Source organism: Spodoptera frugiperda, chromosome 28 (assembly GCF_023101765.2).
Source record: "Spodoptera frugiperda isolate SF20-4 chromosome 28, AGI-APGP_CSIRO_Sfru_2.0, whole genome shotgun sequence".
In the NCBI taxonomy this organism is placed as follows: Eukaryota; Metazoa; Arthropoda; class Insecta; order Lepidoptera; family Noctuidae; genus Spodoptera; species Spodoptera frugiperda.
In genome coordinates, this window is record NC_064239.1 from 4,548,835 (window position 1) to 4,566,918 (window position 18,084).

General features: G+C 35.1%; 1 protein-coding gene across 1 annotated transcript in view; it reads right to left on the reverse strand.

The window, feature by feature from the left end:
* LOC118265498 (titin) overlaps positions 1–17,524 on the reverse strand; it is a 60,299-nt gene extending 42,775 nt beyond the window's left edge. Inside the window, exon 1 of the mRNA XM_035578400.2 lies at positions 17,135–17,524. Coding sequence (XP_035434293.1) covers positions 17,135–17,186 — 52 coding nt within the window. The 5' untranslated portion in view covers positions 17,187–17,524. The remainder of the gene's footprint in view (positions 1–17,134) is intronic.
* Between the last annotated feature and the right edge of the window lie 560 nt (positions 17,525–18,084).

Genomic DNA, 18,084 nt, shown 5'->3' on the forward strand with positions numbered 1-18,084 from the left:
TGTTAGAATTTAATCTTTACCAAAGTCAGACTAATAGCTTTTTAAGGTTTGAATCGTGTTTTTAAATAATAACGTTACTCGTTTTTTGTACAAAGGGTCGCTTTAGAATTTTAGTATTCAGTTCAAGTTTTCTAGGCAAACAATGAGTTACTTAAATGCAATAAGTGATATCCACTTTCCACATTAAAATATGAAATCAGTTTTATTTTGATAATTAAACGTTGCATAGCAGTTAATATTCCACTTAGCTCGGTTTTATTAAAGTTTTAATCAAAAAGCTCGGGGCTCGGTTAAAGCAAGAAAAGCGGAGCAATTGAATTGGTCGGCGCCGCAACGCTTAGGCACACGCCGGGGGAGGTTAACCTCCCTTGTTTGTTACCTACCATAGGTTTTATGTGGCCTCAATTACAACTCGAAATTAAACTCGATTAAACAGAAACGTGCTAATGACGTGTAACATCTCGCGCTCGAACCCGCTCTTATTTAATTAACTCTCATAGTTATCACTCGAAAATCGTTCATTATATTTTGGGGTCGAGAACTCGAAGTTTGGGTAGTTTTAATGACTGGAGCTGTACATTTTAACGCGCGGCATAGCCTTGTGTTATATTTAGTTCCCTCGTTGACAAATTTCCTCGTTGGTGGTTTCATTCCACTTCATATAATAAATTAATTACAGTTTATACTCATATTTAATAAACTGCAAATCTTGAGTGTATCATTTATTATGGTTGTTATAAGCTAAAGTCTGTCACGACGCGAGAAGATGTTGGAAAGTTTACAAAACAAAATGAAAGTGCTGGTTTTAATAAACACGAGTGGAACGGATATAGTAAATACTTAAAAAGTGATAAGAGACATTCTTTATTTATTTCATCTACATACTAATACTGTTAAATTAATATCTTAGCTGACAAACAGATTTATTTATCAAAGAACATTTTTTTTAAATAGGTACTGGTACATAACTACGTATAAACGTAATTTAGGTATCTTGTACAAAGTTAAATTATTTTTTTGTATAGGAAAAACGAAAAAACTTAAAGGTCAAAGATTCTCTTCGTGATGAAATAATACGGAGTAAATTAAAGCGCTACTCTACTGAGCCAAATGTCTACGATGATACCAGTAAACGAAGGGCTAAATGAGAAGAGTCTCAACAGAAATTTTGGATTACGGACGGTAAGCAGGCTCCTCGCCTAAGATCCCTAATTACCAGCTTATGTTTAACCATCCGGCCCTTTACTGGTTACAGACCAAACATTATTTTCGAATATATAAGTACAGCGAAGGGTTATTTACTAATTAATGTCAAGTAGCCAACAGACACGCAACATGAGGTTCGCCTTTTGGCAAACATTAATTATGTACCGATATAATTTATATACTAATCACATGTGCGGTTTCTCACTGTTATATGTACTACTGCATACCTCTGAGATATCTGAATTACAATGCAACTTTAATCCTTTGATTAATTCACTTTTCGTTATAAGTACTGCCTACAAGGAATATTCCTATTCGTTAATTAAAAATGTAATCTAAAGTGCAATCAAACCCCGCACTATAAACGGAACCATTCACTGATTACAAAGGGCGTCATACAAAATTCTCCGTAACTATAATAAAAATCTGTAGAAGTCAGATAATACTGTTGGGAACAAAACCGACGTGTAATCCTTAGTTTTGTAGTCTGTTTGCTCGGCTCTGTCTATTATATCAGGCTTATTGGCAATTAAATAAATGGGCTACTTTCTTCTAATTCGCTATTTGTTGCTAAAAACCCTACCTATCCCTTAGAATCCTGATTCCCCTTTCTTCCTTTGTCCGTATCACTTTTGTTAAGACGTTAGAACACGTCCACGGAGTATCGTCTCATTTTATTATTGTTGCGATTTCACCTTTCTCGTTATTAAAAAAATGTTTTCATTCCTATTTACATGGTCCCGAATGTAATTTGCCTATGGCCAAATAAATGTTTTATCTGTGAACATCTGGTTCGCTATTATAAAAGGTCGGCTAAATTGACAATTTTGTTGCAGCAATTCAGCGATTTTAATAAAATTCCGGAATGTTTTCATTTCGCCCACCGTAGCACTGATGGAAGCTCCACGTTATTGATAAATGACAATAAGTCTGCGGGTACGCGTCAATACGTCTGATAACAGATCGTCTTCATTGTGGAGCGTCATTAAGCTGCCGAATCCGACGCCACAAAAACCAGTATCTTTTTCTCGCAAACGTTGGGCAAGCTCACACGTGCCTGTTCGTAGGACAAATAGCACGACCTTAGAAGCCTCTGTCGCCGCACGCCGGTACTCGCGCGACGCGAGGAATACATAATGCGCCCTCGTATCTCGAGTGTGAGGCAGTTTCGTTAACGGACGCTTCACACGTGACGCGGAACGCAATGTACACAAGACCCGCTCCAAACTCCGTGATTAAGGGCCAGGACCGAAACTTTTAAGATAATTACAATAATCTTTTATATTTTCCCACATTCCCTGCAGACTGCCCCACATTTTCAGACCTATCCGTCATCTTACAGGCGTCATTAGCTTTTATGTAAGGACTTATATAACTTTGGTTTTCTGAGGTTTTCTCTTCAACTCTAGAGACAAAATAGTACTTGGATGTCATATTTTAGTGAATATAGGCAGGACGAGACTAGAATTTTCTAAAACATTTTGACCTCAAAAACCTCTCCACCGAATACAATCTTGTTTTTACGACAGTATTTCTTACCACTCATACTTTCGTCCGAACTTTCAACAGCCGTAGTTCTTCTAAGTGTTTCTTAATTGTGTTCAAGTTCGGCTCTTAAACAATTCCCAAAAGCGACATTCCGCAACTTTCTAGCTGAAATAAACTGGAAGTTATTCCACTTAACAAATTTTGCAGATAACTTCACCAATGCCTTTTTAAATAAATGTTGGAAACCGTACAGTTGGTGCCATTATTCTCGACCCCGGAGAGATTGTACTTGTATCAATGAAGCGGTATTACTTACGCCTTACGAGTGAGACTGCAAGTGAGACCGTAAACGGGTGTTATATTTTGAATTCGTAGGGAAAAATAACTGCCAACATGAAATCAGAATAATATTTTTTATAACTATGAAAGGATGCCAGCAGTAAACAACTCTACTCGTAGTTGGTTCCAACGAACAATGAATAGTAATGTAAGTTTAAAGACATTTTCTTACGCACATTGACCTTATTCCGTCACAAAAAGAAATAAAGTGTAATGAGAAAATTTTGTGCGAATGGGATAGTGGGAACGGAGAGATAAGACACAAACACCCATTGTATCAGGTCGAACAGTGGCGTGCAAATAACCGCGCGACTATTGTTTTGCAGACGACGAACAATACACACCGAAGTACCCACTTACATATGTAACGTCGATGCAGTTACTAGAAAATGGTATGAAATAACGTGGATCACACGTACACTGTGTGGATGATGCAGGGGGACAATCGTAATACAGTGCGCGGTCTATGTCTTTCAGTAATTACAGAGGACCCGGAATTAACTTGCTTATTTGAATAGACTAACCGTTTGCGGGGCGTTTCGCGTAATCAACAGGTAACAAAATGCCTAAGTAATCGATTTTATAATAGTTGTTATTCCATGACTTGGAACGGTTACAAAGTAAGTTATCGTGCGTCATGCAATGGAAACATAACTCAGTTTAAATGAATTCGCCGCATAAGCCGAGTCGTCAAATATCGTCCGCTATAAATCTTCACTGAGAACCTTTTGTTGGTTGTGATTTAAAAAATACGTATATAAAACTACCAACCCTGGATAAATAATAAACACTTTTCCCGGGGAAACCCTTTTCGAAAAAGAAAACTTAAGTGGAAAATCCGCGAAGAGCTGCGTTATACGAAAGATTATTGTTATAGAAAGCAAACAGTAGCAAAAGATTTCATTTTCAACTTTCCTCCGCAGTCGTCGCCTTTCATTCTAGTGACAAAATTATTAAAGTGCAAAGCCAAAGCTATTCCAGTTAATAAAGATTTCAGAGTTCATGGAGTCGACGACGCGACCCTCAGTCTGAGATCTGGAACTGTACAAATTCCCTCGTGTTGAACATTTTAATTAGACACCTCTATTCGGAGGCCATATTGTTTTATTATACCGCTTTTAGCTTTTATATCCTCGGATATATGCGTGGGGAAGGAAAAGTTATTCACAAGGCCGACTTCACATTTTCCTATCTTATGCGAAAACAAGAGCCCGTCGAATCTTTATAAAGGTAGGCCACCACTACATTCGGCACGTTGTGGATTTATTTAGCTTGTATTGAATTTATTTATTCAACATCTAGAAGATTGAAATACGTGCCGGTCCCTTGACCCCATCCATTCGGTTTGTCATGTATGACTTACTTTAAAAAACAAATAAGTATGCATAAATCTGTTGGAGATTTATTTTAATAGAAGTAATTCATAAATTAGCTTTGTTCCCAAAAAATCACTTAGGTACATCGACAAACCAGATTACTACTAATTGACGTTTACCAATTAATAGTAGTTTTTGTTTGTTATTCATTCGAAAAGCGAATTCCAACAAAAATGGACGAACAAATTCGAAATACTAACACGACTGAAAAGTTTCGGTACATATCGTAATAATGTAGGGAAAAAAAGAAATTCTTACAAATGATGAATGAAAACCTGGTGTTGTTATGGAACTTGGGGGAATTGGCACAGGCATGCGAGAGTACGTGAAACAGTACACTGGGAACAGCTATATTGATTGATTAAACACATACAGCCAACAATGAAGGAGCATAATATTTTATTTTTACGAGAAAATGGCTTTGTGGGCGGGATGATATTTTCGCCTTAACATAACACGGGATTAAGGGGAAAGATTGTTTAATTTTGTTTTGTATCGACTATACATATTAGAGATAGCTGATAATTATTCGTAGAACTGATCGTAACATATTTTTATTCATATTAAATGCTATTGATTGGCTGTACATATGTCCTTATAATGTAGTTTTACTCACACAAAACAAATATTATCCACTTACGTAGCTGCTAATTGCGAAGTAATGAGTAAAGCCATAACGCTCATACAGCCAGATAGCTGAGTAAACTTAATACAGAGGTCAGAGGACAGTGTTTGCAGAAAGCTCTTTACTATTTAAAGTGTTCAACAAATAGTCTCAACCAGCGCGATTAATTGCACGGTTACAGTTCTACCCTTGTTTACTTTTACATTTTTTAACTTGTGAAAATACCTCTAATACTTTTTTCTCTCTCAATGTGGTTGCTATAGTGTAGACATACCTTTGTAATGGGCAGAATAATGAGGACAGTGATGTATAGCGTATCTTATGCTAGAAATAAACAAACTATTGACTATATTTTGTATTGTGTTACGTGTGTTTGTTGGCCACGTTATAGTAAAAGTTTGAGATTGGTATGCTTTACCTAACTTGGAAAGTTTTTACTTGTTTCATTCAAGTAATTTTTGGCATTATTTCAATGAGAGTATTGTACCTAATAAAGCAGTAATTAATACTTTGATTGCAAAAAGTTTTTACTAACTTACCTTATCCCATTTACTTATTAAAAACCAGAAAAGACTTGAATATGAATTAAGTAGAAAATAAAGTCAAATACCCAACTGGAGATTATACAAAATATTGTAAAAGATTAGCTGTTCGAGTCATCTTTATCTTTCTTAAACCCGAATATCAGATGGGCTTAGCGTATTTAGATGACAGATTAGCACGTTGCCAGCAGTGTATTCCAGTTTTCCGGATTATTATAATGGCGCTCCCGTTATATTGGAAAAGCGTTGTAAATCATAAAAAATATGTAAGAGACAAGGAATTCAAGCGTACAGAGGAGATCATTAAATAAAAGTTAAGTACACGGACGCGAGATGCGTGTACATGAGATGTGGTGGTGATATTTTAAATGAATAATTTCCTCATTAATACATGGTTTATTGGATAAAGAAAATGTGATGTTGTATTTTTTAATCAAAAGCTTCTGTTTTTCTTTGAACACAAAGTGTGGTTGGAATATTGTCTGTAAACAAATGAATAAGGGAATATTATCGGATATTCATAGAGTTGTTTATACGTATGAATGTTTGTCCCTTATTACATAGTAGGCGTAGTTTTTTGGACTAAACGGTGGACCATTTCTCGACTTAGCAAATATATGTATAATGTCCTTCTAAATGTCATGTTCTAGACCAAAGATAATTAGGTATCTTGTAAACGTTATTAAGGTTATGTATTAACAAAAATTATCAAAAAGGTCGTTCATTGAATTAGCAACTTTATTAAACTGGACGTAACATCTAAATTCAGTAAATTAGGTACTTTGCTAATATACAGAATACATAAAGATATTTTTAGTTTCATTAAACTATTCCCAAGTTGTCCGTAGTTCAGACAGCTTCAAGTCAAGATACTCCAAACTTTTAAATTTCTTCAATAGATTATCTACTTTAATACTTGATGACAGAGTTGAAAACCTATTTCACTGATTAGAGTAGTTTAATGTGCTGCATGGCAATTGAAACTTTGTAATGGAGCAACTAATAATAACAGAACTAGTAATCAAAGAAAGACTTACACTAGTCTGCATGGAATATACCTTATAACATCACCTATATTAAATGTTAGGAGACAATAACACTCCGTCTATCATTCTCTTAGGGCTTAAGCAGAGAAATGCCCACTTTTCGCCAATAATGTCCCATAATTTTGTTCCGTGTAAAAGAATGTATGCTTACTACAAGACACCCTGACCAATATGGTACCTGAATAGAAAATTGAATGCAAGACGATAAAAATAAATCTGAAAATGAGCCTTAGTGCTCATGGTTACAAGCACTATCGATAACGATTTCAGCAATTAATGTTTCCCTAATTAAGTTTCCATGGAAACCACAATTAGATCCGATTTTATGTTAAACAGTGATAGCCATTGATATATTGCAATCGATTAGGCTATTTGTCAGTTTGTTGTAGGCGGTTTTGGAGATGAAACGATTAACCGTGCCAATTGGAAATCTGTACAAACTCAGTGAGCTGTGAGTTTGGCAACATCTAATAGTTTTGTTAGGTTATTAGACGAATTAGTAAAGGATTGTAGTATATATTCTATTGTTATCAACTTTGTAAATAAGATACCTATATACAAAAAGTATATATAAATAACTTAAATTATTCCTTATTATGTATAGTTGATCATCAATCAGCTACATTGCCTAAGTTTTTTACTTATAACTAAGAAGTAAAGGACATTTGACGTTTTCTTACGAATTTACTTCCCTGCCTGGACTTTGGCACCTCGCCAGTGGAACTAATCAAATTACTGGTAGAAGTAAAGTGCCCACTATAAGTACGTGTCTTAATTCTCGCGACTGCTTGGCTTGGCTTGACTGAAAATCTCTTTTTGTATGAAGTTCTCTCTCTAATCTTAATGTAACGTAAATCAATAATAAGTTTATCACAAAACAAACAAAAAGGTTCATAGTTCTTGGTTATTTATTCGGAAGTATCATATGCTAGTGGACATATGGGGAGTCGTCTGTGACAAACTGAACACAATATTAAAGTTTCGAGACGTGGTCAGTTTCGGAACTCAATAATATTTCGCTTTCAAGAATCCATCGTCCATGTTTAACCAGTGGTTTGTGTATCTCAGAAACCAACAAAGGCAAATGACATGAATAATCAAATACTTCAAATTATAAAGATCGTTTCATTACAAGTACTCGTAGGTAAATTAATGAACGAAACAATGACACAACATGAAATTCACATTCACAATTCACTCCATTGTAATATAAAAGCTATATTTAGTAGCACATTAAATACGTAATTTATTTTTCATGACATAATTCTAGGTAAAGTACAATTCATCATTTGTGATAGTCAAGGAGGTACCACAAGAAAATTCACTTCAACGTTAACAACGGGGTGAAAGCGCTACCTGTCATAACACGTGAATTACTGGCGCAATACATAATACGTATACATAGATAAGTATAAGTGTCAAGCATTCACTGCGAAGATCGACGTTCTTTTAAATAGGACACGGTGCTTATTCCATTTTTCTTCGCCCTTATAGGTGTACACCCACGTGATATTAAAAAAGCGTAACTTCTTACCATAACGGTTGTTTTTCTTTTAAGGGGTGAATAGTAACACCCTTTTGTACATCCATTACTTGTCTGTTTAACCCCATGTTAAAGAGAATGGTACTCTCCTAGCTATTTGCAACACGCGCTTGGCTATCGACTATAATGAAAACGCAACTATTCCGCCATAAAAGCAATGTCTGACTGCCAAAACTTACTTAGCTGAATAATTAACAGAAGATCAAACATCAAAATCGAATGGAACACCGCAGGAAATTAATTTTCTATCAGATAACCTGTATTATGACACGCACATGAAACGTTCATAATTTGTTCGCTTCGTTTTCGGCTGAATAATTCATTGTATTGACAGAACGTTCATGTAGCTCTGTGAAATAGATGGGTAGGCACACAGGTGCGCTGTAATATTGAGTTGTTAGCTTTCTTGTATACATCCCTCTATTCATCCATTTTGGTCGTATTATAATCTGATGTCACTGACGTTACTTAACCAGTTGAAGTTGTAGTATTCAATTCAAGTCTGTTTGACACAGAAAATATTAGGGTTTACATGCACGGGTTACTCAAGTCTGCAAGTCTCCCTATTTAGTATTATAATACAGCTGAGTGCAAAGAAGCAGCGTTATACACTCCACTCGCTCTAAGAACAATACCTAAATATTTAAGATCGCCAAACTTCCCAGATCGCAAGACTTCAGTCTTATACTCGTAATAACGAAAAACCCCAAACACTTTTGTTTACCACCAAGAATCCGAAATATCGTGATTCGCAGCCATTTCCAAAGGTTTTAAAAGAAAAGGTGAAGAGGAGAGCAGTAACTAGGGCCACATAGACGCACTTAATATGTCGTTCTCGTTGCGCCGTTTTCCTCGAGTTTCGTACGAACATGCTCCAGATTGGTGAAAAGGAATCCCTTTACACCAATGCGGAACGTGGAATAGCCTGTTATTACAAACAGAAAATAACACCTTCTTTTAAAAATTGATTTTTATATGAAACAACAGGTAATGTTCTTCATATCGGAAATACAAATGGCTCTTAAGAAATTCATAAAGAAAATACCTACAGTAAAGTAGAAATAATTCTAAAAAAATAGTGACATCAGCGCAAGTAAAACAAAAAAATGTTCCATTAAATAGTGACAAATGAATGATGATTGATTGCTGTATCAATTAATCATGAACAGTTTACCTAAACAGTTCTTGGAGACAGCTATTACCATACTTGTAATTGTTACAAATTATTCACCATTTACTTGTCATTAATGGTCGTTTCACCGTTAAAATAACAAGTCGGTGAGGCGGACGCACAAATAGCCAGCTACATTAAGAAAATAATTAGAACAAAATGATGCGGCAGTAATCCCTCAATGTAAGAAAAACGGAAATTGAGCAAGTTATGAAAGGTTTCGCTGGAGATTGTCTTTGTTCCGTTACAAAATCCTTCCACCCTGACCATTAGTGTGGTTGACAAGCCGGCCGGCGACAACGCGCGGCGCCGCCCTACAAAGCCACTGGAAATATTGCAAATATCTCGGAATATTCTCAAGACTCGGCATACCACATAACGTATTTACTGTTTTAATACATAACACGTTTAAGTATGCACCGAGTTGCCGTAGTGGCGTTAGCGTGATACAATATAATTACATGATATGGGCTAGTAAGTTTAGGAAAATAATCGTTAAACCGGCTCCATAGATCTAGATATACGTAGCACGATTTGAAACTAGCTTACTAATTTACTTGGTAAATGCTTATATAGAACAAACACTCACCTACTTATTATTCAATGCGCATAGCACTTTAACTAAAAACCGTTTTATAAACGTTATTATTATGACTTTGTGTGTGTGTTATTTTCAATTTATTAATACGTGTAATGTATGGGTATGTTTAAGGATTTAGGTTAATACTTGTAATAAACAGACTATTAGGTTTTTCATCATTCAATTCATAATATTATGATAGAATTCAATCCATTTAAATTTAATTGTTTATTTAGGAATTTAATGACAGGGAATATTATAGAGGCGTGTCGTCACAATCTTTTCATGATGTCGGATAATTTACTATTAAATTATGTCCAGTCACGTCAGTATAATTATACGTCCCTGTAATGCACTATCGTGTGAACATAGAACGTAATACGATCGCTACCTTGATACGGTGAAATTTTATCACAAACCCAGTAAATGCTCTTTAAGCAATTAGTCACATTTCCACATGTAGCAAATCTCTTGGGTTCAGCCAAGTTCTGTTCAACGTGTCTGCGATACGTTTTCTATACGCAGCACTTAGTTCGGCGTTTCACAAGTTTTGAATTAATTATGGCGTATGATGAAAATTGCCAGCCTAATAATTACCTACCTTATTAAATTCGACATCATGCGCAGACTGTGCCTACTTGCGACGTGCGCGTCAAATTGTCAATAACAGTTAATTATGATCACTTTCTCTCTCTAACCCTAAACTACTTAATTAATGTTAATTATTCTTGAACAGAGTTTGAACAGTTCTTAGCCACAGTCGTGATCGGGGTAACCGAGTTATTTCACAACTACAGATAGACCGCTGCCGCTGCGCTGTAAGGCGCAGGCCAAAACGAAAATCGTTCGAACCGAAATTGCGATACCTATCCACATTCTTTTGTTTAGGTTTTAATTTCGAACCTTGACTGTCACGAATTCGACGGCGCGCGTCGTGTCGCTCTCCTGTTACATTTTGTGGAAGATAATAAAAAATAACATCGTGGAAATGTAGAATCGAATTATTTTTATACATTTGTGAAGGTGTTTATTGATTAACAAATATGACACAAAATTCAATGTTTATACTACAAATTCGTATTTTAATCATATCTGATAAATACTTAAAGGTATTCTCGAAATTCTGTTTGCCCGAACTATGATTTTCATAAATGAAGTTTTGGTCAAAGGCGCTAAACATTCCAATGAATTTTGCAATTTGAATGACTGAATGTAGCTCTACATAATTTAATCTATTCACTTTCAAAATTGGTTCTATTGCCGGTATCATTAACGTTGTCATTATGTTAGAGTATTTGCTGAATATTCAGCTGAAATATTTGCAATATTATCGAACATCTTATAAGAATTAATGAACGAAGGCAAAGTTTACCCCTGTTATGGAATGAATAAAAGTTGTTTGACATTATTCGCAAGTTTACTTGTGGCGAGTTTTATGAAAGAAACTGTTGTTGTAACTTCTTTGTGTTTACATAACATAACCTTTAATGTATCGATCGAGAACAAAAATAAGTAAATAATGTGTTCCATAAAACAGTAGGTAATATAGATAGTAGTCAGGCAGTAAGTGTGTGTGCTGTCACTGACAGAATGATTAATCCAAATTAATTGACAATGTGAAAATCCGAAACGTAGTGATCTTTTAAACTCAAATAAATTCTGTGTTGCAACCATTTTAACTATATGCTATTACAAAAAATAGGGTAGGAAGATACTTGTTAACCTAATTAGCACTATTCGAAAACGTACTTGGGTTCTTTCATGTAGTATCCACTCACATTACAATTTTAGCGTAATAATAACCCCGAAGGTTTAAAAGGAAAAACCGCAGTTTTCCCCGAAATCAAGCAACTTGGCTCGGTTGCTCTGCACCTACGCAAAACAACAATATGAAAACTTTTACTAAGCTGAAAAACAACTTTCGGGGCAATAAGATAAGCCAACGCTGTTTTCGTTTAGTTTCAGAAACTATATCAAAACGAAAAACGATATAATAATGGACCTAACGTACTTTCGATAAGACGTACGAACCGTGAGTCAGCATAGTCAGTGAGGAGACTCCAAATTATACCCCCGCGATATTTGATCAATTGGTTAACCGTATAACATTTATAGGGAAACCCAATTGGATCGGAGGATTACGTGTCGTATATGTGGTATAAATAGAAGGAAAATGTAAGTTAATATAGTGCAGGAGAAGCAAAAATCACAGGTAAACGGAGTAAGTCATTAGACAGCCAGTCTTGTACCGCTTGGGGGCTGTAGAGAGCTTATTATATGAGCTGCTGTTGTCTCGTGAAATAATAGGAGTTCATTCGTAACATTTACTGTGTTATCGGCTCGTGTTATTTGATGATACATGTAGATTTTACGTCTAAGATGAAATAAGGGCATTGTACCATTCTCGACACACTGTCGATGATAAATTAGAAAGAAGACAGACATGTAAGTAAAGAATCCTACAGGAAAATGTCACGTTTGGGCGACAGATACAAATGATTCCAAAAACGATTCGATAAACGATCGAAGTCTTCGTAACATACTGGTCTTAATGAATTTCTTGCAAAATAAAACATGGTGAGTTTAAACCACTATTAAAATACTCGCTAGGCTAGCCAGGTGTCTAGGCGTTTAAGACTACACAAGTAAAAATAATGTTTAATTAAATTTATTAAAATAGCCTCTTTACCGAGAGAAGTACTTAAATTATGACGCTAACAACATTATATGTCTGTTACCAACTAGTTTCAAAATTTTCTGATTTCATTTCGTTGTGTTTCGTGTGCCTATGCGAGATTTTTTTTTATTAATTACTTTTTTAAAGAAAAAATCTTAAACGTTACGATAACAATTCATATCAGGTTTCGTTGTTGTTGAATAACTATAGCAATTTAGAAAGCCGTTAAATTAATTGTAAATACCGGTGCAAATTGTTAGAACTTGTGTTGGGTGTCGTAAAACCTCTAAAGATATATTTGAAAACGTTAGAATTTTATGTATTGAAACATTTTACTTCGTACAACTAAACATAATAATATAAACTACGAGTAAACAAGTACACAGGCCCTCTAATATATTAAGGTGGGGACGTCACATTATCACAATTTAGGAAACTTGAAGAAAATTACTTTCACTAATTTCAAAAGGAAATAATTACATAACACGTGTACGTTACGTGTCGGAGTTACGAAAGTTACGGACTAGGCACCAAATTACGTATAAAATAACTTGTCACATAACTTTATTAATTATTAATTTCAATCATCAATTCCGTACAGAAAGTTCTTTATCGTTTATCTTTGGAACAAATATAATAATGAGAACAGGTAGGGACGGGGTTATTTGATGCGGAGCGATTGTTTCACGCATGAAGAGTGATATGACGGGGTCACTCAATGGCGAATAAGGACCGGTAGACAATCAGTCCCATGCAAACGGAAGCCCTCGTTCGCCTGCGAGGTTCTAATAAAAGAAAACGAGCTGCTTGTGAACTGAACCACGACGACCAAACGAACCGTTGGGAACGAAATACTTATTGTTGAAGAATTAAAATTTCATTGTAATAAGGCTCATTTGCTAAGTGACCCTGTCTCCTAAATTTATCGAAACTAATGAGGTCACTACACCCATCAAGTGCTGCGCAATATCAATTACCAAATTATCTGTTTGAAATAATAGCATTTTTTGGAATATAACTACATAGGTACTTGGGTGTTAACAATTCGGTTCTAGAAAGAACAAGCGTCTTCCAAAAAATTCCAATCGTCTGTAAATATAATTTCGTTCTCATCCTAAATTTTTCATTGTTCTGCTTCTAACAATTTCCCTCCAACTCTTTGAGAAATACGATTTGACAGTGAATGGTTTATTGAATTAAGTACTTGAAGTATTTCAATAAACCATTCTCAAGAAAACCGAACGATTTTAAACGGATCCAAACCGCTAAGAATGGAGACTGGAAAGATACCTAAGGATGTACAAAAATAGAATTGGAATACGCGCCGCTTGTCTCAAGTACAGTAACTTGCTGAACACATATGGACATGCTTACATGCAGTCCAACAGGCTGCAATATGCACATTGAAATATCCCAAACTAATTTTAGCACAGATAGTATGGCCGCGATGGAAAAGGGAAAAATAATTCAGTGCTATTTTGGATTAGTTCATTAAAATCCACGGTAGTTAAAGGAGTTTTGGAACGAACTGTAACTGCGATTGCAGAGAGGGAAAGTTAAGCAATAAAAGTTATTTGTTTTTGCACAGCAAGTACCTACGTAGCTACTTTAATAATGTAAGGAGTCAAGTGGTAGTATTTTTGCGAACCTAGTAAATTGTTTTGGCTACATTATTGGGACAATTTGAGAAGTTTGTTGAAGCACTCGGGTACGCTCGTCTTCTTTTATGTTGTTATGTAAACCCTGAATGCTTCCCTCCATTTTACTAACAATGTATACTTTTAAAGTATCTAGAAAAAGTTTATTTCTAGTGTTTGTGTTGGTTAAACTTAAATTGTTAATTACTTAAAAGTTTTTCTAGCTTATTCTATATAGAGTAGTCAAAGGATTTCCAATTCTATTGCAAGCGAAACAAAGCTGCTGTTGGATTGAATGATTTAATTCAGTAGGAAATGCTTTGTCCATTAAAAGCGGCAGTGACTTCAGTTTAAATCTATTTATTATTGCTGGATTGCAACTCAATCAATGCTCATCCCTCGATAAATGATATGCCCAATTTACATGATGTCAGTTTCATTAATACATTTTTGTGAACTGATTATGGTTCTACTTGTTAAACGATTGTAATTATTAATTATCCGTTTTAATAAAGTGATCATTAGGAAAATATGTGATTAAAAAAACGAAAGAAAAGGGCACCTACAGACCTGTTCCTGAAAAAAATCCTTTGGAAAAGAATACTTAATTTTATGTGATAATTAAAAAGTTGTGCCCATAAGTAATGTGTATTTTTTAACGTTGTACAATCCTAGTAAATAGATAATATCTCATTACATGTATTTACATAGAAAAAAAGAATAATAAACAAAATGTCAAGAAGGAAAGGTATGAAAAATAAACCTGGGAAGTTAGCAGACATGATTTGAGGACCTAATGCGGGAGAGGGCAGCCACATTGAAGTTGATTGATGATGGCCGAAGATATAAAACTAAAAGACTTACACCGAATCACAACGTACGATTTTAGTAAACAAAAACCAGAATCTCTGGATTTCCAAAATAATCCGCATATTGAAATGAAATCCAATATTGTTACTATGTACTGTTATTTACACAAATGTGAACATTTACGTATCAATGCAAAAATGAAGTGAAAATATAAAACGATAAAGTTACAAACTATTGTTCGCTGCAACAATAAAAGTATTCGCTGTTTTTTACATATGCTATTTATATTTTTGGGCTACTTTGGATTCTTCTTTTAGATAAAGCTAAGTGATTTCTAGGCAGAAATATAAAGATTCGCTGAACCAAAACTTTAAGCTATTGAATTTTCAAAATCGTAATACTGGCTTATAGGAGATTTGTTCTTGGGATAACTATTAAAACAAACTTACTTAAGGATTAATAACAGAGTAGATACCTACAATGCAGTGTGCAGTGCCAGTAAAAACTCAGCTTAACTGGTTTGGCCAAAATTCAGCTTGGCCAAAGTCTATCTTATTTCGATTCAAAACTAATGAAAAGTTGTTATACAACTTTAACATGAATCTTTTAGTATCTACTTATTCTTTATTGGCCGACTACACTCCGAAAAATAAAGGCGTGGCGCTGCATGTAAGTAAAAATAACAATTTGTATTTGTCTGCTCATTACTGTCACTCAGTTTAAAAAATCAACATCATTACTTGTTTCTCGTACAACTGCATGCTTTAGTTTAAAAGTGGATTAATTGATACGCATAGTTGGACACAAGAATAATATAAAAGATCTACTAAAATAACTTGGTAAGACCACTAGTGGACCTACTCGGGCTCGAACGCCGCACACCTGCATTAAAACCGGTTCTTATAAACATGATTTCACTCTCTCGGCACCACCGGCGTTGCCTAATTTACGCATTCAACTTTGAGTCGGCTACGAATATTTCTTTCTCTATTCCGAGCAGAAAATTGTCGACATTCAAAACAGAAATTACATTTTTTTTTTTTTTGTTAAAATTTTCGGCTGTTTTGTGTTACTGACAATGTACAGCCGGTGTTTTGAAATTATTGGACTATGTACTTCTTTTTTACGAGTAAAAATAAACTGTGGGTTTAAAACGAATTAATTTTACGTATCTTATGTTTTTTCCTCTTTGTGTATATTATTTATGACACACAGAAGTATTTTCACATACACATATAAAGACTTATTAAAACCCATTTCATTAAAAATCCCAAAAGTAATTGGTTCCGTCACCGCTAGGGATTCATTCTTTTGAAATCAAATTCTGTCATGTTATGAGTTCTATTTAAAAAAAACGACATAAACTTGAAATACCTTTTCAGATTTAAAGGAACATTTTTGATTTAACTTTATGACCGTAATAAAAAAGCAGTACGAATTAGAAAAAAATAACACGCCGGCCGGATTTTGTTTCTGCAAAAAATGGGTTTATTTTTTTGTCTAAAGGACTTGATTTCCTTTTGTTATTGACATAATAATGCCAGGGCTTCCAATTGAAGTTAACTAAATACGGGCCTACAGTACTTAATTTTAAAAGTTAAACAGTTTCTAAATGTGTAGCAAACCATCATCACAAATTGCATTGTACGTTATACGGAAGGATACCGCATTGCGCGTGCCATTTTATAAATTTGAATTATGCTTTGCAAAATTAAGTGTCAACTAAGTATGTAGTTGTGGGACAAAATCTAACCGTGTATTATTACTGCGGCTACTCATAATTAACAAAGTGGCATACTGAGAGTGCACACAAAGTGCGGTCTTGCAGCATTGCATAAATCTAAACATTAGTGTCCGTCTTGAGGAGGCTACAGCGCGTACAAAGGTTTATCTTACCCCACGTAGCTAAACCAGCCTCCCCAGCACACGGTTAAAGAGTCAACAAACGCACACATAGGTGATTGTACTACTTATAGTCACACCTTAGCACACAGGCGGACTGTGCCTCGAGCCTTGCTTGTTGATACAGCGACGCAGCGTCGGCGGCGTGCTGAGCTAAGGTGACTCAGAAAGTAAGTAGGTAGCTCCGCTTACCTGTACAAATCAGCAGCAAAGTAAATGGTGAAAGCAGCCGATTGGTCCCCATGTTGGCAGTCCGGATACTTTCTATCAATTATACACTCCAAACAAATCTTATGCGCCCATGTTGCACAATTTTAATAAGTGCTTAACTCCAACTTAACTGTTATGCATTGCACACACAAAGTACACGTAAACACTCCCAAGTAGCCGGTTGATACACTTTTGTCAGTCCAATTGACTAGAACAGGCAGTTTTAACACTTTCAAACTTGATGCACTTCAAAACATAATTTCATTTTCCAATCCTCAATGTAAACTTTGGCGCGAAATTTCCGTTACTGGCGAGCATGGGCACGTTGTACGCGGGCGACGGTTAGCCCAAGGCTGAATAAATTTCAAATCACAAAGCGGCGCGCGAGACAGAGACGGCACCATGAACCGAGTGAAATAGACAGATAATAAAGTTTGCCTTGTCTTGTCCGGGAATGAAGTGGCAACAACGCGTCGTTTTTAATGCCATCTTGCGAGTTTTTCACTAGATGGCAGTCTTGTCTCCTCGGAAAAAGTTATAACATACTTTTAAAAACTTACAACATTTTTATAAAATTGTTATAAAATATGTTCTTATATTTTCCAAGACAAATATGTTTAACTTCAGTACATTTTAAGTAAGTAACATTTTACTAAAAAGTGGAAACGTAAAGTAGTTCGTTGATTTAGCCAGTGGTTACACGTGCAATGGGGTTTTGGGTTCAAACCTCGGACCAGGTATGGCAATAACGATTTATAAGTCATCACGAGAGAGAAATAACACCTCTTTAATCAATTATTACATTGCTTTTTGTGATATTTTAATAAATAAATGTCGACTTTGATTATTATTGTTTCATTCTTATTTCACACGTCATAACTTCCGCATACACATACTAATTCTGAACTGCTCACGCTTGAATTACATTTTTT